The following is a 21,512-nucleotide window of genomic DNA, read 5'->3' on the forward strand; positions in this document are numbered from 1 at the left end:
ACCCACCTTTGACCCTGTCAGCTTATGCCAACGACCTTTGTGTCATTATATAAAGAAAATGCGACAGTGACGCCATGGCAAAGTGTTTGTCGGACTTCAACCTTGTCTCATCATTAAGGTGTAATTGGGGGAAAAGCAAGGCTCTGTGGATCCCCTTTCCAAAAAATGACTTACCTATGCCACCGTTATTACCACCACCTCCCCTTCCTGCAGAGCTAGTGTGGGCAAACGATGGCATCAAGTATTTGGGCGTCTTCCTCGGTCCTCCTCAGTATGCCCAGAACAATTGGGACAGGATCATTGACCAGGTAGATGGGCGTTTGAGCCGATGGAAAAGAGCTCTACCCCACCTTTCCTATAAGGGTCGCGCGCTAGTTGTCAACAACCTCGTCACTACCCTTTTGTGGCACCGGTTCATCTGCCTGCAACCACCGGAGGTTTTGCTCCAAGCTATCCAGAGGAAACTGGTGGATTCTTTTTGGGGAGGCTACCACTGGCTTCGACCCAGCGCCATATGTTGTCCCTTGGCCGAGGGTGGTCATGGCCTAGTCGATGTGAAATGCCTCCTGTTGGCCTTCCGGCTCCGCTCCATCCAACGCTTGCTTTATGCAGAACACCTACCAGGAAAGCCCTTAGCCTGCTCCATTCTTCAACGACCTGGGAGGCTCGGATACGGACAGGAACTTTTCCTGACCAACCTTCAACACGTCGATACATCTCTGCTCCCAGTCTTTTATCAGAGCCTCTTGAATGTCTGGCAGGGCGTTTCGATAAGTCGCCAAACAGACTCGTATGGCACTAACATGTATGCACACGAGCCTTTTTTCTTTTTCTTTTTTTTTGTATACAAGATCGAGGCTCGTGAAAGAGCGAACATTAATCACACAGAAAGACAAACAGACACATAAAACAAATAACATCGGGAGCGGTAGACAAGATGGGGAGAGAGGGGGAAGGACACAAACACAACATTTGAGAGCAGGGACCGAGAGACATGGAGACATCGAGAGAACTGTGGGAGGGAGAGGGCTTTGGGGGGGAGGCATGGGAAGGGGGGGGGGGGGGTGGGAGAGGTATAAAACATACGGACACTGCCAGGACTTCCAGGAAAGAAGTTGGAATTTCAAACAAGGTGGATCTGGGGTGAATTAGTGGGGGTAGAAAAGATCAAGGTTTTGGATTGGGGAAGATAAGAGATGGTGGTGAACAGCTGTTTTAAAGACCTGGAGGGAGGAGTGTGATTGAAGTGAGTGTGGGAGTTTGTTCCAGAGGTGGGAGAAAAGAGGAATGAAAGAGTGAAGGTGAGCAGAGAGCCGAGATTTTGGCAGTTTAACCATCAGAGGGTGGCTGGCAGATCTTGTGCGACCTGTAGGAATATTTGGGGGACAGAGCACAGAGAGAGCTGGGGGAGCAAGGCCGGAGAGGAGTCGGTAGAAGACAGAAAGACCACCTACCTGCCTGCGGTGAGTGAGTGAAAGGCCCTCAGAGATAGCTTCATCGCGGGAGATTCCAATGATTCTGAAAGCTTTGGATTCAACAGCGTGAAGCCGAGCCAGGTGTGAGGCAGGAGCACCAGCCCATAGGGGAGAACAGTATTCCATTGAGCTGCGGATGAAAGCCTTGTATGTGGTGAGGAGCTCAGGTGTGCCTAGGAAGGACTTCGCACGACGGAGGATGCCCAGTCGGCGACTGGCTTTGGAGGCCAGCTTGGAAATGTGGTTTTCCCAAGAAAGATCATGGCTTTTATTTTTCAACCCACTTTTCCCCGATATCCCGAGGAGTCGCGACTTCTGCCAGCATTTTATAGTGGCCAACATCCTGAAAGTGTGTCATCTCCGGCACGACTCTGGACAGGGATGGAAGCCTGCGAACGAGCTGGCGGACCAAACAGGTGTTCGGTCCAGGAGGCAAATCGGGAACATACTAAGAGCGGTGATCCGAAGGGGCCACCAGCTAGGCCTACATTGGACTCGGGATGCAGAGGTTGAGCCCACAGTCCCAAAATTAGGTGTCGCTTTTACCCCAAACGAGCTGCCCCCCATGAGCACAGGGTCACCCCCCTTCCATGCTATGAGCAGCAAGAGTATTTATAGGTCTTGCGTGAAACTTCTTCTTGGGGACCCACCTCTAGCTGGGGTTACCCAGTGGAAAGGACTCTTGCCTCCCGGTCCCCCCTCTGAGCCTTTATGGGATACAATGTATGCTGGACTTATTTCTAAAAGAACAGGTGACCTTCAGTGGCATTTGGCCCACTGGATTGTTCCTTCCAATGCTGTCATTCGTTTTTTTTCCCCCAATCCAGGCTGTTGCCCCTTTTGTCCGGTGAGGGAAGATTTGTTTCATGCTTTCATTAATTGTGAAAGACTTTCTCCTTTGTGTCATTGGTTAAATTTTATTTCCTATAGATTGCAGGTTACCTTTTCTTTGAAAGCTTACATCTTTGGCTTTCCTCCCAAAAAGGGAACCACATCTATTGTATTCGGGTTCTAACCGCTACCGCTAAACTGGCCGTATACCTGTCGCGGAAGGCGAAGCTGGGCGGCAGACCCATGCAGGAATGCAGTATTATGGTGTTTTTTAGTTCGTTGGTGTCAGCAAGGCTCAAGCTTGAATTTGGCTATGTCCAAACTGCAAACGACCTTGCAAATTTTGTTGCGACCTGGTGTGTTGGAGGGATTTGTGAGGTCCAAGATAACAAAGTTGTTAATTTCTGTATAATACAGTGCGGGTGTTTCTTATACACTGTTCCATGCTTCTCCTTGCCGGCGTTTTTCTCCCCCTGGTCTTGACCTACTCTTTCTTTCTTAAGTCTCTCCTCAGGGTTGCAGATGCGATTGTAAATTTGCACATATAAAATTATGCCTAGTTTAGAAATTATGCCTAGATTTTCTCCTCGTGTTTTTTTTGGTATTTGCACCTTTTCTGTCGCTTGGTTTGCAGTGCACCGATTGTTTTTCCTTCTGGGATTGCTATGATTTTACTGATTTTCCTGGATGAATTGCTTTTGGTGGTACTCTTGTTTTATACTTTTATAATAAAAAGAGTTTAAAAGTCAAAGTCTCTCTCTCTCTCTCTCTCCCTCCCTCTCCCTCTCCCTCTCCCTCTCTCTCTCTCTCTCTCCCTCCCTCTCCCTCTCCCTCTCCCTCTCCCTCGCCCCCTATCGGCTGTCGGTGCGTTGGGTGCGGTGTCATGGCGTCTGTTCGTGTTTTGGCATTGTAGCTCCGTGCTCGTGGTTTGTATCTTTACCCTCCCCCTACCTCTTCTCACCTTTGTGCCGTCTTTTGTGTGGCACCCTTCCACGTCATCCTCCCCCCCCCCCCCACCCCCTCTTGAGAGTGAGAAAGTGAGAGAGCACACGTGGTGAGGCCGGTAAAGGTTCCCCCTTAGGGCGGTTCCCTCTTCGGGTTTTTTTTCGCCTTGTGTTACAAATCATACTTTTTCTGTTTCTTTTTGTCGTAAATATTTTTATTTTTCGTTTGTTTACTGGAGCTTTTTGGCTTCATTAACCCTTTATATATTTATCCTTTGTTTAAACGTGTAAACGATGGCGGATAGCTCTCGTTACACGTCTCTTGAAGCGCTAACCCGGAAGCATGGGTTAGTTTGCTCACCTCCGTCGGGAATGGACGTCGAGGCCATTATCCTTGCCTTCGGAGAGTTAATCGGTTTGGATAATGTAAAAGCGGCTTCTCGCATGAATAAGCGCGTGGTAATCTTTGTTTCCACAGTGCCCATGGTTGCTCAAATAGTCGAGCACGGGCTTTTCTTTGCTCCCGACGTGTTTGTTCAGGTATGTCCACTCGACACGCCGGCAGTTCGGGTTTCTCTCTCTAACGCTCCTCCGTTCCTTAAGAACAAAGACCTGGTTACTGAACTAAACAAACTTGGTTCTGTCGTCTCTTCAGTTACTATGGTTCCTGTACGAGGAAAAAATAACCGGTTAAAACACGTCATGTCCTTTCGCGTTTTGTTTATATGATCTTACCGCGTGGTGTAACCTCTCTAAATGCGGTATTGCCCTTCAAGGTCGAAGGTCACACTTATCGGGTCTTTGTCTCCACAGAGTCTCTAGTTTGTTTTGAGTGTGGTCAATATGGTCATTTAAAAGACTCGTGCCCGAAAAAGTCCACAGATAGAGTCACTAGCCTGAATGGTGATGAACAGCAAGGCTCTACTGAGATCGTTGTCGATGATGTAAACAATATGGGTGGTGCTGATGCAAACCCCATTGTAGACAAACAGAGAACCAGGAAAAGAACCCTCCCACCTTCTAACGACCTCAACGAGCCTGATAATAAGGTCTTGGCCGGTCCTCCAACCTTCGCTCAAGTGGTTAGTGAAGGTTATGGTGGAGCGCGACCTCCTCCTCAGCAGTTTCCTCCAGTTGAGGAAACTCCTCAACCTCCCCTGCCTTCAGAATACTCTGAGGGTAATGTGATAAATGCTGAAAATGTACGTGTTGGCCAGACAGCACCTGAGTCTCTCCAGTGTTCTGAGGGTAAACCTCCATGTGAGGTTGAGCCTCCATGTGTGTCCCCTGCTGAAGCTTGTGTTGATTGTGCCACCCCTCCCTCTGTGGGGAGTGGTGAGTGTGTTGGAACTAGTGATCTGTCTGTGGAATCCTCCATTGAGGCAGCTGAGCCTTGTCAAGCTCATGGTCAGCAGGGTGATAGTGCTTAAGTCTCAGATTGTCACATCGATGAGCCCGTTGCTTCGGCAATGGACTCTCAATACAACGATTGTGACTCTGATGGAGGTTCTTCCGTTGCCTCACTGAGTGATGGTGAGGCCGACTTCTCATCGGAGCATGTCTCTGGAGGCTCTGTCCCTCCTGCTGAAATCGTGGATTTCCTACAAAAAACTTACCGTAAAAAGCACGTGAAAATCTGCGATTTCTTCGTTGATACCCACGCCTTCATTAGTGGGGCTCAGGAAGTTGTACAACAATCTGCGGCCCTTCATATTTCTGATCAATCACTGAAAAGACTAAAGAGGTACCTTGTTACAGCAAGGAAATAATTAAACCTGTAATGGCTGTGTTGTCACCTATGTTTCTATGAACATAGCAAGCTTGAACATTAATGGTGGGCGCAGTCAGCTGCGTAGGTCCCAAACTGTGCAATTAGCCAGGAGGGAAAAGATTGATGTACTTTTATTGCAAGAAACTCGTGCCACTGCAGACTGCATGGCTGATTGGCAGCAACAGCTGATTGGCACTTGGTTTTTTAGTAATACAGACTCTGTGAGTGCGGGTATTGCTTTTTTTGTCAGTTCACGTTTGTCTGTCTCCCCCATCTTTAAGGAAATCGTACCAGGCTATCTAGCCTCTGTAGAGCTTGAATACAATCAGCAACGATTTATGTTTGTTAACGTCTATGCTCCAAGCGATAGTACAGATAGAGGAACTTTTAAAAATCAGTCCTTTAATTTCCTGGGACACCTCTCTTCTGATACGTTGTTGTGCTTAGGGGGTGACTTTAACTGTACTTTAAACCCAACTTTAGATAGGAACAGTGCAGAGCCACATCCAGCTTCAAGTAGGCCTCTTTCCAGTATAATTTCGCGGCATGACCTCAACGATGTATGGCGGCAACAACACCCAAACCTGCAACAATTTAGCTGGTGTCGGGTTTTACTAAATCATCTTTCACTTGCTCGTCTTGATAAATTTTATATTCCTAACTCTGCTGTCAATCTTGTGACATATACAGCTATTGTCCCTTCAGGCTTCTCTGACCATTCTTTGGTAAAACTGTGCTTTTCTTTTCCTCGTTTCAAACGCCGCACCTTGTATTGGTCTTTTAACACCTCACTTCTGAGCGATCTTTTCTTTAAATCATCCTTTGTGGTTTTTTCGGACAAGGTTGTGTATTTCCAACATCGTTTCCTAAATCTCTGTCAGTGGTGGGACTATGCTAAAGCGCAGATCCGTGTTTTCTGTCAGCAATACAAAACCAATTGCTCTCAAAGTAAACAATTATGTATTGATGCCTTGAAACAAGAAATTCTACGATTGCAGGAAGGTGCTGAGGTCCTCAATGATGAAAGACGGTGTCAACTCCTCTTTGAAAAACAAACTCTGCTTAAGGAATTAATTCAAGAAAATGGTATTGGTGCCTTAGTCAGGCTGAGAGTGAATGGTTTACTGTCGTCAGACACATGTTGTAAAGATTTCTTTAAGTTTGAGAAGACGACGAAGGCGAGCCAGCAAATGCTTAGTCTTCGGGCTAGTGATGGGCATATTCTTAGTGATAATACGGAGATTGTTCATTTTGTTCGGTCTTATTTTGAGAATGTGTTTTCCTTTAAGCCTAATGATGTGCCTGCAATGCAGAATATTACGACCAATTTACCGCAGATAGATGAGCATCAACGGCATGTCTTGGATGAGAACATTACTCTCGGTGAACTTAAAACTGCGCTAGATGACCTTGCTGATCATAAGGCTCCTGGTTTTGATGGGCTACCAGCTGAATTTTATAAAACCTTTTGGGACATGCTTGGTCCTGCTTTGCACTCAGTGTTTTTATACAGTCTGCATGAGGGATTGTTACCCCTTAGTTGTCGGCATGCAGTTGTTTGCCTTATCCCTAAGAAAAACGACCTGCAATTGATACAGAACTGGCGTCCAATCTCTCTTCTCTGCACAGATTACATGTTTTTTGCCAAAACGCTAGCTAACCGTGTAAAGACTGTTTTAAGCACAGTTATACATCAGGATCAATCGTACTGTGTTATGCACAGATCTATGCACGATAATATTTTTTTGGTACGAGACCTGTGGGATGTGTGTGCATTTCAACAACAACATACCGGTCTCTTTTTTATTGACCAAGAAAAGGCTTTTGACTCTGTTAATCATGAGTATTTGTTTCACATTTTAAAGCAATTTGGTTTTGGGAGCATCCTTTATTTCATATGTATCCTTATTGTATAATCACACTTTTAGCTTGATCAAAATCAATGATGGTCTCTGTTCACCTTTGCGGATTGGGAGGGGAATTCGGCAAGGCTGTCCCTTATCTGGAATCTTGTACTCTCTTTGCATTGAGCCCCTTTTGATTCGTTTACGATCTTCTCTTATGGGATTTTCAGTGACTCCATCAGAAAATCCCCTTATCATTTCAGCCTATGCTGATGATGTATGTGTTGCTGTTCGCAGCAGTAATGACATTGCTCTGCTATTTGAGTGCCTACGGGTATACTCTCAAGCATGTACAACGCAAATTCATTGGTCGAAATGCAAAGCAGTTTGGGTCGGCGGTACGCCACCTTCTGCCCTTCCAATTCTCCCTATGAATTTGACATGGGAAAAAGAAGGTGTGAAATACCTCGGTGTTTATCTTGGAACCCCAGGCTTTGTCAAAAGGAATTGGGATGGTTTGCTCCACAAAATCAGCAACAAATTAAACAGATGGAGAGGAATTTTGTCGACCTTGTCCTTCCGAGGTCGTGCCCTGGTCATTAACAACCTGGTGGCCCCTCTCTTATGGCATAAAATGATTGCCTTGCAGCCACCTGTCCTGCAACGTTGGTGTCGTCAATTCAAAAATGTTTACTTGACTTCTTTTGGGATGGCAAACACTGGCTAAAGCCAGAGACTATTTGCCTTCCACTGGCAGAAGGAGGTCATGGGCTTGTGGACATTCTTTGTCGGGTGATGGCCTTCCGAGTCTCTACAGCTCGTCGTTTTATATTTCTGGAGGCCTTGCCCTGGAAATCGACTGCAAACTGTATACTAAAACAAGCCCGCATGCTTGGGTACAATTGTGAACTCTTCTTCATGGAGCTGCAACATGTCGATGCTTCGCTGCTCCCTGACTTTTACCAAGGTGTCTTGAACGTCTGGCGGTCCATTTCAGCAACTCGGCAAATGGGGACATACAACAGTGAAAGGTTCCTCCGGGAACCCCTTTTCTACAATGCCCTCTTTCCTGCTATTCCTCGCTCACGTGTTTTTGTGCAACGTTTTGTGAGTGCTGGCGTGAAAACGACGGGACCTTCGTGACTGTAACAAGAACAGTTGGTTCTCCGCAGGACATCTTCAAGTAAGAACTGGCATCAGATCTTTGAGGAGCGTAGCCAAGGTCCTACAGGAAATCCTGTGTGTTTTTAGGCACTTGGGCCTGAGCTCAACCGCCAACATTGGTGACCACCATACACCACCACAGATCTGTGCTAGCTCTAGCCTGCCGGCTGATAGCACCACAACATCTATCTTGCTATCCTCATCGCCACTTTCCAGCAAGGATAAAAAGAGACTGTATCGGTTGTGTATCTCAGTTCGGTTTCCCTCGTTACAGCCAATTTCTTTTGGGGCTCGATGGAAAGAGAAACTGCCTTCTGGGTCTCCCTCCCATCCGCAATGGTCTGCAATGTATGTTTCACCGATTGCTAAAAGGACTGGTGATATTGCTTGGAGACTCGCCCATATGGTGTTGCCCTCCAATGTTTTATTACATCGTTTTAATGAGGATAACTCAGTGGAATGCCCTTTTTGTATGATTTTTGAAGACCTTTCCCATGCCTACGTAGATTGCGCAAGACTCTCTCCCTTCTTTGTTTTTTTATCAACTTTTTTTAATCGCATGAACTTTTCTTTTTCTACACGTGTTTTTATCTTTGGAACACCACTTGGTTATAAAAAACGCTCTGAGACTGCTCTTGTTAATTTCTTAATTTCTATTGGAAAACTAGCAATCTATAAGACAAGAAAAGCAAAGCTCCTGGCAAATGCTGATATTTTATGTGATGTGGTAATTGTTTTCAAGGCTTTGGTCATGGCAAGGTTGCGTTTGGAATTTCATTTTTTCCAAATGAAAGATGATCTGCAAACCTTTTCGGAAAAATGGTGTATAAAGGGTGGGGTTTGCAAACTTGACAATGGTGTGTTAAACTTTCTATTTAAGAGTTTTGGTGTTTTTTAGCCGCGTCGCAGACGCTGCTCATAGAGTGCCCTCTGCTGTTGTTGTTGTTGTTGTTGTTCTTCTTGTTCTTGTTCTTGCAGAGAAGACAAAACCTCAAAGCTCCACCCATTCTGGGAACCATAGCTCCACCCATTCTGGGAGAGCCTTCATATAAACAAATATCCACCATTTTATTAACTCGCATAGCTTTGAGGCCTGTTTTGTAGGCCCGTGGTGTCTTCCTCTCTCACACAGTTTTATTTCAAATCAAATTCGATATATCATTTCATTTTTCACAGTCGCTAACATAGTTTTGGACTCGGTTGAAAAAAAACGGGAAGAAAATCCGATGAAAGTTGCCCTTTATAGAACGAAATGAATTCTCAAAGGCCTGTAACTTCAAGTCCATTGAGATATATTTTTTTTAAATCGCGGCATGGTCACTCATACACCGCCCGAAATAAGAGACGGGAAAATGCCGAGATATATATATTTTGTTTAAATTGTGGCATTGTCAGTCATACACCGCCTGAAATAACAGACGGGAAAATGCCGAGATATATTAAAAATTCGTCCATTTGATGACAATCGTCACGATGAAATATTTAATTTATACGTCGTCACAATAATGTGGAGAGAGGAGCATAGCTTCGTTCACGTGTCGCCACATACGGGAAATTGCCGAGATATATATATTTTTTAAATCGCGGCATGGTCAGTCATACACCGCCTGAAATAACAGACGGGAAAATGCCGAGATATATTAAAAATTCGTCCATTTGATGACAATCGTCACGATGAAATATTTAATTTATACGTCGTCACAATAATGTGGAGAGAGGAGCATAGCTTCGTTCACGTGTCGCCACACACGGAAAATTGCCGAGATATATATTTTTTAATTCGCGGCATGGTCAGTCATACACCGCCTGAAATAACAGACGGGAAAATGCCGAGATATATTAAAAATTCGTCGCCACACACGGGAAATTGCCGAGATATATTTTCACTTTGCACAAAAATAACATCAAGTAATCGAATCAATAGGAATGTCCTGTGCCTATAACATCGACGTTATAGGCACAGCTGCATCTAGGCATTGTGTAACATCGACGCGGCTTTTGTTTTAATTAAAACTTTTTGTACTTGTTATTCATGACTTGTGTGGTTTTCTTACTTTTATAATAAAAGTTTCAAAAGTCAAAGTCTCTCTCTCTCTCTCTCTCTTCCTCTCTCTCTCTCTCTCTCTCTCTCTCTTTCTCTCTCTCTCTCTTCCTCTCTCTCTCCCTCTCTCGCTCTCTATATTTCCAATGAGTGTTAGTACCTTTTATAATTGTATTTTTCTGCTTCCACTCCCTTGCCACAGACTTAGGCTATCATTCCCTCACAATCTGTTGACCACATTTGTGATTTAAATATATATATATCATATATCATATTCTTTCTTTCTTTTTGTTTCTTCACAAATATAATGCATCCTTTTTCAGAAAAGATAATTATTAATTATTTTCTGATTAAAAAAAAATTGTGAGGGAGATGGGGAATTTCTTCTTTTTTTCCTTCCTTTTAATGAAAAAGTAGATAGGGCATCACAAATTTCTGTTTTGGGCCTGCCATGTTCTTGAGGGGTATTTTAAAGGATGAAAATCTCAATTATAGGACTACCTGCTGATGTCATCCATGTATACAGGTGTGGAACTATTGGTTGTCATGAGACTATAGCCCTGCCCTACTTTGTTTTTTGTAAAATTGATAAACCAGCCTCTGTGTTTTAATTTGAAATAATGATATGAGCCTCCCCTTCCCCCCAACCTCGTTCCATTTACTTTCTCAAGAAAGGTCAAAAATCTCAGCAGCAATTGATTTATTTTGTGTTCATCACCCTGGAGGGGAGGGGAGAGGGTAGTGGGTGAGGAACTACAGAAAATGCAAATGAACATTAATGCAAAAAAGCTAATTTCCAGAACAAATGGGACATATCAGAGTGGTTTCTAATAGCAGCTCTCCTTCCCAATTCTACTTCATCTTTATTATGCAGTTTAAGATTCCAGATTTATTTTTTAGAATGCCACAAATGAATGATCAGAGTCAAAGTGGAGAGTTATTTTATTTTTTGTTTTCCTTACTTTATTTTACAATAAATAACAAGACATGGCATGTATAGCGAGCATCTGACAAACTGTGCCATATACCCACGTGGGTTTATTTGCTTGAATTTTATCATGATCGGCCTCTTCCTCAAAATTGGCAATTACATTCATTGGAAACGATTCATAAACATTTTCCAGGCCAACATGTAAGTTACAAGCATGTAAGTGCGCCTCCCAAGCTGCCACCTTCCTGTGTTGTGCCACTCCTCTCCAATTCTACTTTATTTTCAAAATACAGTTCAAGATTCCATGGGTACTCTAATTCAGAACTAGAGCTTTTTGCTGTGATAATGACCTCATTTCCAAATAGTATCATGCAGTCAATTCCCCAGCTTGCAAAAATGCAGAATACCACTTTTGTAATGTCCACATTCCACAAATAAACATAGGTGCAATACACCTGACGCTCACCTGGTAGAATAAACGGCATACTGCACTGACTGAGGATATTTTAAACCAATTTCAATGGTTGCTAGAAGATAGGGCAGCATGTAGAATCATGCTAACATAATCATAAGACTTTAAACAAACAAACAAAAAAATACCTATTTTGTGGGGCAACCCCTACCCCTCCCTCTCCCCCCCGTGCCCTGGTCATTCGTGCCCCCCCCCCCCACCCCACCATCCTGTATACCTCCTCAGACCCCAATTTTTCCAATGCCTTGAACAAACCTTGGTACATCACTGATGATGAAGGTTGTGGTCAAGTTTCATCAGAATTGCATGTGTAGTTTCGAGAAGAAAGCAAATACCTATTTTCGGGGGCAAACCCTCCTCCCCCCACCCCCCATATATCCCCAAAGGGGCAGATTTTTTTTAATGCCATGATTTGGTTCATCACGGGTGATGAAGGTTGTGGGGAAGTTTCATTGAAATAGTGTGTATAGTTTCAGAGAAAGCAAATATCTATTTTGGGGAGTCAAACCTGGACCAACTTTGACCCCAGGTAAACCCCCTTAGACCCCGATTTTTTTTTAATGCCGTGAACAAACTTTGGTACATCACGGGTGGTGAAGGTTGTGGTGAAGTTTCATCGGAATTGTTTGTGTAGGTTCTGAGAAAAAAGGAAATACCTATTTTGGGGGGCAAGCCCTCCATAGACCACCTTAGGCCCCGATTTGTTAAATGTCAGGAAAAAACTTTGGTAGAACACCCGTTATTAAGGTTGTGGTCAAGTTTCATCAGAATATTGCATATGTAGTTTCTGAGAAGAAAGCAAATACTTATTTTGGGGAGCAACCCTCCCTTAGATCCCCAAAGGGGCAGATTTTTTAAAATGTCGTGAACAAACGTTGGTACATCACGGGTTGTGAAGGTTGTGGTGAAGTTTCATTGAAATAGTGTGTATAGTTTCAGAGAAGAAAGCAAATATCTATTTAGAGGAGTCAAACCTGGACCAACTTTGACCCCCCCCCCCCCCTAGACCTCCAAAGGGGCAATTTTTTTTAATGCTGTGAACAAACTTTGGTACATCACGGGTGATTAAGGTTATGGTGAAATTTCATCGAAATAGTGTGTGTAGCTTCAGACGAAAAAGCAAATTCACATTTTGGGGGGTCAAACCTGGATTCACTTTGACCCCAGGTAGACCCCCTTAGACCCCGATTATTTTTTTTATGCCGTGAACAAAGTTTAGCCACAACACAACAAATATCATTTGTGCCAAATTTGGTCGCAATCCCATCAGCGGTTTGGGAGAAGAAGTTTCAAGTGTTTACAGATGGGACTGACGGACGGACGACGCACCATCGCATATGCTCCCCTGAACTTCGTTCCAGGTGAGCTAAAAATCAAAGTGACACGAGAAGGGTTCTCGTTGAGCGCATAATCTCACCTCACATGCTCATTTTGAACCAAAATACCATCGTTAACTGAACACACTACAATTATGGCACACTGCTATTATGGGCTATGTATCCCAATCATCCATGCACCCTATTATGTCACATACATTGCTATTATCCCTAGCTTTATTGATTGTTGATTGATTATTAAGATATTTAATTATCACTTTTGTGTACATTAAGGCTAAATTGTGTCAAGGAAGATGAATATCTATATTCTATATTTCCCATGGCTCGTCTATCATATGTGTAAAGTTTTGCATCGATCTGTTTTAAGTGGTTCTGGAGAAGAATATGTTTGTTACATTCTTATTTTCAATGCAATATGGCCACCAGATCATGTGACAACTGACATCATAAATTTAATTCTTCACTTGCATCGAGTCATAGATCAGATATATGAAGTTTCAGATGTTTTGGATAAGGATGTTGATTCAACCAATTATGGCTGGAATACCACTTCACCGATGATGCCATTGTTATCACCCTATATAGACCATGGGGAGTTGATGACATGACGAGTTTCAATTTGTTTTGTTGAGCGGTTTCAGAGAATAAGATGTCCAATTTCCTTCCTTTAATCCAATATGGCTGCCATACCATGTGACATATGATGTCAGAGTTGTCAATAAGATTTTCTCCATAGGCAGTCCTTCCTATGTTTAATATTTCACATCGATCAAACAAGCAGTTTCAGAGAAAAGCATTTTTAAAGCGAAAATATATAGATGTGGAGATACACACACAGACACACAGAGAGGGGCGTTGCAATAGTCTCGCATCACCTTTGGGGTGAGATTATTTATTAAACATATGATGTCATTATTGTTCCATTATTGGGAAATGATGTATGAGATGGTCACCATCAATGAGTTGCTTCTTCCATTGGTTCAACAAAGCTGTTTTTTTAACTTTAGAGTTGCTGGCATTAGAACCTTGTGGACTTCTGAGATGCATCAAAAAAGTATTTTTTTTAAAACCATTAATCACTTGTGTATAATACGCATGGCACTCTTTAAATACAAATTCTCAGGAAAATACCAGTTTATATGTATAACCCGCAGCCCAAAATGAACTCCAGCTCAGGACTGGAAATTTGGTTCACTCAAAAGCAGTGTTTTGCTGATCTATGCAGAGAACCATTTTAGATGGTGTTCAATTCAGCATAATGGAAGACTTCTAACTTGTAGGAAACACAATATGATGAACAGGTGTAAATTGCAAAAGAAGTGTTAATTAATAGCCAAGCATATTTTGCTGCTGTGGTCGTGTATATTGTACCATATATTTTTAAAGTTTGGATAAAAGGTTTTCAAAGCAAACTGATGTACTGTAACCAAACGATTTTAATTCTTATATCAAAATAATTGTTATTCAGAACAAAAAATATACATTCATTGTTGCATGCAATATCCCACAATGCACTGCATTTTAAAGATGGTGGCATCTAGTCATGAATCTCGGTCTTGGCGTTGCGAGAAATCGAGAGAAATACAGTGCCTTCAGAAAGTATTCACACCCCTTGACTTTTTTCACATTTTGTTGTGTTACAGCCTCAATTAAAAATGGATTAAATTGAGATTTTTTTTCTCACTGATCCACACATAATACCCCATTATGTCAAAGTGGAATTGTTTTTTTTTTTAGAAATTTTTACAAATTAAAAATGAAAAGCTGAATGTCTTGAATCAATAAGTATTCAACCCTCTGGGCTGGTGCTCCTGCCTCCCACATAGTTCGGCTTCACGCTGAAGAAACCAAGGCTTTTAGAATCATTGGTATCTCCGATGAAGCTGAATCTGAGGGCCTTTCACTCTCTCACTGCAAGCAGGATGGTGGTCTTTCTGTCTTCTACCGACTCCTCTCCGGCCTTCCTCCCCCCTGCTCTGTGCTCTGTCCCCCGAATATTCCTGCAGGATGCCCAAGATCTGTCAGCAACCCTCTTCTGGTGAAACTGCCCAAATCAAGACTCTGTTCACCTTCACCCTGCCTCTTTTTTCAACACTTTCTTCTTTTTTTCTTTCCTTTCCTTTCCTCCTTCACCAACACTTTCCTCAACACTTTCCTTTTCAATGCCTCTTTTTTACCACCTCTGGACAAACTCCCTCACTCTCTTCAATCCCACTCCTCCCTCCAGGTCTTCAAAACAGTTGTTCACCACGTTCACCACCACCCTCATCCAAAAACTTGATATTTTTCTACCCCCGTTATTCCACCCCACATCCATCTCCTTCAAATTCCATTTTCTTTCCTGAAAGTCCTTGTAGTCTCCATTTTGTTTATCCCATGTACCCCACCTCAGCCCTCTCCCTTCCACAGATCTCCTGCTGTCCCTGTTCTCTACTGTTTTTGTGCTTTCTTCTCTCTCCTGCTCTTGTCTCCCGTTCCCTTTATTATATGTGTTAGCTCTTACACGAGCCTCGGCTTATTATACAAAAACAAGACTGGCGTATCCGGGCTTGTTTGATACTTTAGTTGAAGATAGACGTAATGAGATAGCATGACACAAAACTGCTGCTACTTTAATATCTAGAAGATATATTTTAACGTCTAGATATTTGCAGTCACTACGAAGGGATTAGTGTTACGATTACATTTACTATAATATTAACGTTACGTTATCATTATGACGAAAAGGATAAATAAATTTTAAAAAACCGAGGCTAATTCCTTACTTTCGCGGTTACACCGCTTATCATTGATCTATGAACCATACACCGCTTCAATCCATCAACTTTCCATTCACAACATTGGGATGAAAGTGTTATGGTTATATTTACTACATTATTATTATTATTATTATTATTACGAAAACTATACTACTGAAACGATACACTGCTGCATTAAGAAACCTGAGCTTAATTTGTCCAAAGCAGTCCGAAGGTCAGGCATGAAGCCTAAGGCCTATACGTACTGTTTTGTTGCAAGAGACGTAACGCCGATGCTTTCGATATTTGATGGTCGTTTTAACAATCGGTTGGTTTGTGTTTCACACTGAATGAAAAACGTAAAGGTAGAGCATGGCAATTGTGATATATGACAGGTTCGACGATATGTTAGGCCTGAACGAAATTGGAATTAAAATGGCGGTTTGCGGAGTCAGCCGTACCGCCGTAATGACATCAGAAGTGATCACATCACCCTGTCATGTGACCGGATCCTCAGCTCTGATTGGTATACGTTTGAGGGGACATACGGATGGACAAACACTGTCCTAGACGGCTTTGCCCTATGGGTTACGCCGTAAAAAAAACCCTTTGCTATGACACTCCAATTTGTGCTCAGGTGCATCCAATTTCTTTGATCATCCTTTCGATGTCCCTACAACTTGATTGGAGTCCACCTCTGGCCCATTAAATTGACTGGGCATGATTGAGAAAGAAACACACCTTTCAAGATGAGGTCCCACAGTTGACGGTGCATGCCAGAGCAGAAACACTACCATGAAGTCCAAGGAACTGTCCGCAGAACTCCGAGATATAATTGTGAGGAGGCATAAATCTGGGTAAGGGTATAAAACAATTTCTAGTGTTGAAAGTTCCAATGCTCCATTGGGTATCCTTTTTCAACATACAAACTTTGGTTGAATTTGGTTCAGTAGTTTATTTTTAGTGTTTGAAGCATATATATACATTTTAAAACAAATTCACTTCTATAGTATAGATTTGTGAATGTCTTTTGTGCTAAAGTTGTTTTTGGATAACTGCCTCCCATCCAACAGATTGTAACTTCATAACTGCACATAGCAAGGATCTGGACAGACATCAACTTACCCACACTGGTAAGTAAGTATGATCAGTTTGTCCAGGCCTCTTGGCAATTTTGGAGGTGGGGCAGGGTGGGATTTTAACTTGGAGTTGTTAATGTCTTCTGATATTCTTTCCTTGTCTTGTATTTGTTTAATACACAACTTCCTGAGCCTGAGATCAATGTTTCATAAAATAAAAGGATGAATGTCATTGTCTGTCTTCTTTGCCACAGGTGAGCGCCCATTTAAGTGTGATGTGTGTGGCAAAGGATTCTCGCGGCGTGACAAACTGAAAGTACACACTCGGCTGCATTCAGGGGAGCGCCCACATGCATGTACCCTCTGTTCATACACTGCTGCAGATGGAAGCAGCCTCAGCAAGCACTTGCGCGTGCATCGCGATGAGAGGCCCTTTCGTTGCCAAATCTGCCCCTATGCAAGCCGTAACTCCAGTCAGCTCATTGTGCACCTGCGTTCACACACTGGTAGGCTTGCCCACCTGTTCGTGTAACTTACGTTGGAAATCAGACCTATCAGCTTAATTTTAGTATTGGGGAAGGTATTGAAACATGGATTAGGAAACAAGTGAGGAACTCTTTAGATAAATCCAAATTTGTTAAAGATAGTCAGCACAGGTGTATTCAAGGGAATTGGTATATGAAAGTAGTACAGTTGATGTATTATAACCCAGCTTACAGAGGGCATTCAAAAAGGTATCGTACGAAAGGTTTGTGTTAAGTTTGGACATAGCTTAAAAAGGGCTTATCTGGCTTAAGTTCAAGGCTTATGGAGTTGGTAAAGTAGAACACGAGATGGAGAACTCCTTTAGGGATAGGAAACCATCCATGTGGTCAGGGGGAGAATGTCTAACTGGAGTAGTGGGGTAACTCGGGCATTAGTATTATGATCATAATATTGTTTGCAATTTATGTCAGTGATTTGGACAGCAGGGCGAAGAAGAGTACAATCTAAAAGTTCCATATGACACCAACCCTAATGGTAAGGAAGTTAACAAAGAGTGGAATAATAAGATTCCTGAAAGCCTAAAGGTTATCATAACATTGTCAGAGAGGTGGCAGATGCCGTTCAATATCGGATTGTGGATGGATCATGCAAGGAGCAGTTTTGGATTGGTTGTCACGTAGCAGCAGGATCTCAAGGTTGTTGTGGATTATCGGGTTTCATCATTTGGCACATTGCTGGGCAATAATGCAAAAAGCTAATATGATTTTGGGGTTGCAATTTCAAGAGGATCATTTATAGATTGAAGGAGGTGTTAGAGATTTACATTGGAAAGGAGGGGATCTCATATAAATGTTTGAGATAATGGACAGTAGCACACGATGTAGGATTGGTGCAGAAAAATAAGTCAGTCCCACCTGCTATATACAAAACTAAAGGTGGAGTATCTTCTCTAAAAAGTCACCGCTACATATGAGAGGCCTACCTGGTATGTTCAACTGATTGTCTTGTCGGGGATCACTTTTAAGTACTCCAGACCATGGCAAAGCAAGAAAAAGCAACAACACCAAGATCAGTCAAAACTGGCAAATCTTCTTTTCTTTCATCATCATCATTATAATAATAATCACCATCAACTTCATATGGGGCATTTCTGAGCTGCCTCTCTCAAAGGCAATGACTCTGGTACCATCCAATAGAGTTTTCCTTGGTGCAGCATCCTTTGCTATCATAATTTTAATAGCCTGAAAGGATTCCAGGAAAAGTACACAAAACTGCATTCCTGTACACAAAACTGAAGGGATCAGAGGGGTTGGCGGGACTATGACTGTCAATCAGCCTGATGGGGGCGGGGCTGCGAGACACATTTGCCCGAGGGCCAATCACACCTATATGGGTGTGGTTAACAGTGGAATATTATCAGCAAGTTGGTGATAGCAATAGCCCATGTAGGTATGTATTCCATAAAGTATGTACTATTTAGAATGTTAGATCGTATATAAAGTATGTACAGTGCCATTACAATGTGTGCACGTTTTTAAAGTTTGTGCTACAACATTTTAAAATCATTAGAAGAACATATATACTTGGATGTGCCTATATATATATATATATATATATATATATATATATATATATATATATATATATATATATATATATATATATATATATATATATATAATTATATATATATTGTCGCGTAACCGTGGTTAACACCACAGTTACGGATGCCCGATTTGCGAGACTTTAACTCCCGAGGCGAACACTCAATGGCGGACTCAAGTCCGGAACACTTAATGGCGGGACGCAGCGAAGGCTCCGCAACCTTATCTATTAAAATCAAACACCCAGGAAAACTGCGTTCAGATATTATGTACAAAAAGTAATATAAGGGTTTATTAGGAAAAGTAAAGCCAGTGAAAAAGCCCGCCGGTAAATCTAATAATTCTAATAAACCTAAATCGGGACGTCCCCACACGACTGACAGCAAACACAAACGAGGGAGATTAATCACGAAAACAACACGTCCCGTCGTTCTAAATATACGCGGAGATCGGGCTTATCTGTCTTTGTCGTCTTGTATGGTTGGTGTCCAGCACCGCTCCTTCCGGCCCGATCGCACACCACGAGGCCCCTCGCTCCAAGCACCACGCGTCCGACGCAGGCCAGCGGCTCCACTTGACCAGGGACAGGAAGGACTCCTTTCAACTCCACTCGACTCGACGACGCGGGAGTGCTGGCAGCCAAGTGCCAACGAACTGCTCAGTGCCAACTGGGTGTGCTCTCGTGTGTCTCCTGCGACTCCCTACAACCCGAACTGCACTCGAACTGCGACTGGAATGGCGTGTCCTCTCCAACTCTCCACCACCGCTCAACTCTCTGGTGCCTGCCTGCGTCTGCAGTGCCTGCCACGAACTCAACTCAACTCTACTCCGCGAACTCACTTCGTGTGACTTGCGACTCAACTGCCGAAATGGCGTCCGACCGTCGCCTATATTGGTGGCCGATCACGTCACATTCGCGCACTCCTCAGCCAATCATAGCCTCCCGCGACTCCTGACATCTCCCGTCCGTGACCCCGCGGTCCTGGCATAACACGTGCCGGCCAGGTTTTTAGGCCTTTGGAGGTGTACACGGTGGCGGCCAATTGTGGTGGTGTTTTTGACCTGGTTTCCTGTCAATTTAATACGAAGTCCTTGTCAGGGAAAGGGGATTATTTAATGTTGCGCTAAGGACCTAACTAATGTTTATGTGGTTTGCAGTGCCATAAAGGACAAAGGTTTGATTACTAGGTGATACTCACAGGGGCGTTACCTTTAACCCCTCACTATTTAACACTCGAATCTCCAGGTAGATCCACACTCATACATCTTACCCCGACAACCGCCTAAACATCAAGAACTTATTACATGTAGAGTCCCTGTCACGACAGCCGAATACCTACCTATTCAGATCTACCTAGCTCTAGATGTTGCATTACCAAATTCATAACACAGCCCCCCCCCTGGAACCGTAGCTCCTGCAAGGTTCACCGCAGGGCTACCATTCCAGCCTTAACACTTACTGTCGCACACTTAATTAACCTATGAAATAAATCAGGAAGGGCTGTGGGAAGTGAGTCGGACTACCTACCTACACTTCCTTAACATGCTGAACCCCTTAACCATCATGCAAGTATGTACATCTTCTTCGTTGTTCCTGTGGAGGGAGGAAACAACAACACACAACACTAACTTAACCACAAAACTTAACCATCTTTCCAAAACTCAAAACTCTAACCTTTGTACATACCCCGGTCTACAGACCGCGTCCCCCGGTGGATGCCACAAGACACAACCTTACCTGCGGGGCCATCCCCAATGCATCCCCCTAAATTTTTCCACGGCCCTGTCCAGATGTTACAGGTGAGTGACACGGCTCGGTGGATTTCGCCCACATTCATGCTACACAGACCCCTTAACCACTCATTCTCATTCCATAGGTCATCAAGGCATTTCAAAAATCAATAAGGTTCTTCTTCAATACACCCCCCTGCAGGACCATGGCATTGATGTCATTCACGTGTGTGTGCATTCCTCAACTAGGCAGCGGGGAGGTACCGCACAAAAAGATGGTGGGGGCGCATCAGGCTGTGGTGCCCGCAGTCCCAAAAACAAGTCAACCGACTTACAAGTTCATTGCCCCCCCCCCCCCCTTTACCTCTTGGCCCCATGACAGCCCAACAGCCCCTTTCCGCCGTTACCTCGCCGGTGAGGGTCTCCACACACACCAGGCTCCTTTGCCTCCTGCTTTCGCGCAGCAACACGGGTCACCGGGGGACTTCCTCACCCCGCGGCGCCCAACCAGACCCTCCACCGACGAGCTCCAATTTCCAGTTACCACCGGCTGCCAGGGGTAATTGCCGCAGAGGGGGGCCCGCAGGCATCGCTCCTCAGAGCTTGCTCTGTACCTGCGGACACACACACCTTCCCCACCCACAAGACCCCAAAACACACTTCCTCCCCCGCTGCCATTCAATTCTCCACACAACTCAGCACAATTCATAGATGGTGTAAAAGGTGTTACAAGGCTTGCCATGGCCTGCCAATGTGAAATCCCATTCACAGTTCGAATCATTGAATCCTTACACATTTCCATTAGCACATTTCCAAAAAGCACAATTATCGCCCCTCATTATCTCCAATAATCATCACTCACTCTCCAGGTTCCACTCTCACGACCACATCAAAACACCTAACCACAACACAAAAACATACGCCACCCACAAGACACTGTGGCTCCCATTCCATCCCCTCACCGGCCATGTCATCACTCTCACCCGCCTCCCAACTCCAAATTACATGTCCCCAATTTCCCAAAGCAAATCCTGAAGCCTGGGACAGTACTCCTCAAAACACTC

At 43.7% G+C, this 21,512-nt stretch overlaps 2 protein-coding genes across 3 annotated transcripts in view; one reads left to right on the forward strand and one right to left on the reverse strand.

Annotated features, from left to right (window-relative positions):
- Positions 1-21,512, reverse strand: part of LOC137417302 (vacuolar protein sorting-associated protein 4A) — a 297,125-nt gene that overhangs the window by 212,951 nt on the left and 62,662 nt on the right. The gene's annotated exons all lie outside the window — the stretch shown is intronic.
- Positions 1-21,512, forward strand: part of LOC137412912 (uncharacterized) — an 86,915-nt gene that overhangs the window by 51,054 nt on the left and 14,349 nt on the right. For both annotated transcript variants that reach the window (XM_078784473.1, XM_078784474.1), the window contains 2 exons: positions 16,622-16,681; positions 16,882-17,133. In XM_078784473.1, coding sequence (XP_078640599.1) covers positions 16,622-16,681; positions 16,882-17,133 — 312 coding nt within the window. The remainder of the gene's footprint in view (positions 1-16,621; positions 16,682-16,881; positions 17,134-21,512) is intronic.

This window comes from Myxine glutinosa, chromosome 9, assembly GCF_964187855.1.
Source record: "Myxine glutinosa chromosome 9, kmMyxGlut1.1, whole genome shotgun sequence".
Classification (NCBI taxonomy): domain Eukaryota; kingdom Metazoa; phylum Chordata; class Myxini; order Myxiniformes; family Myxinidae; genus Myxine; species Myxine glutinosa.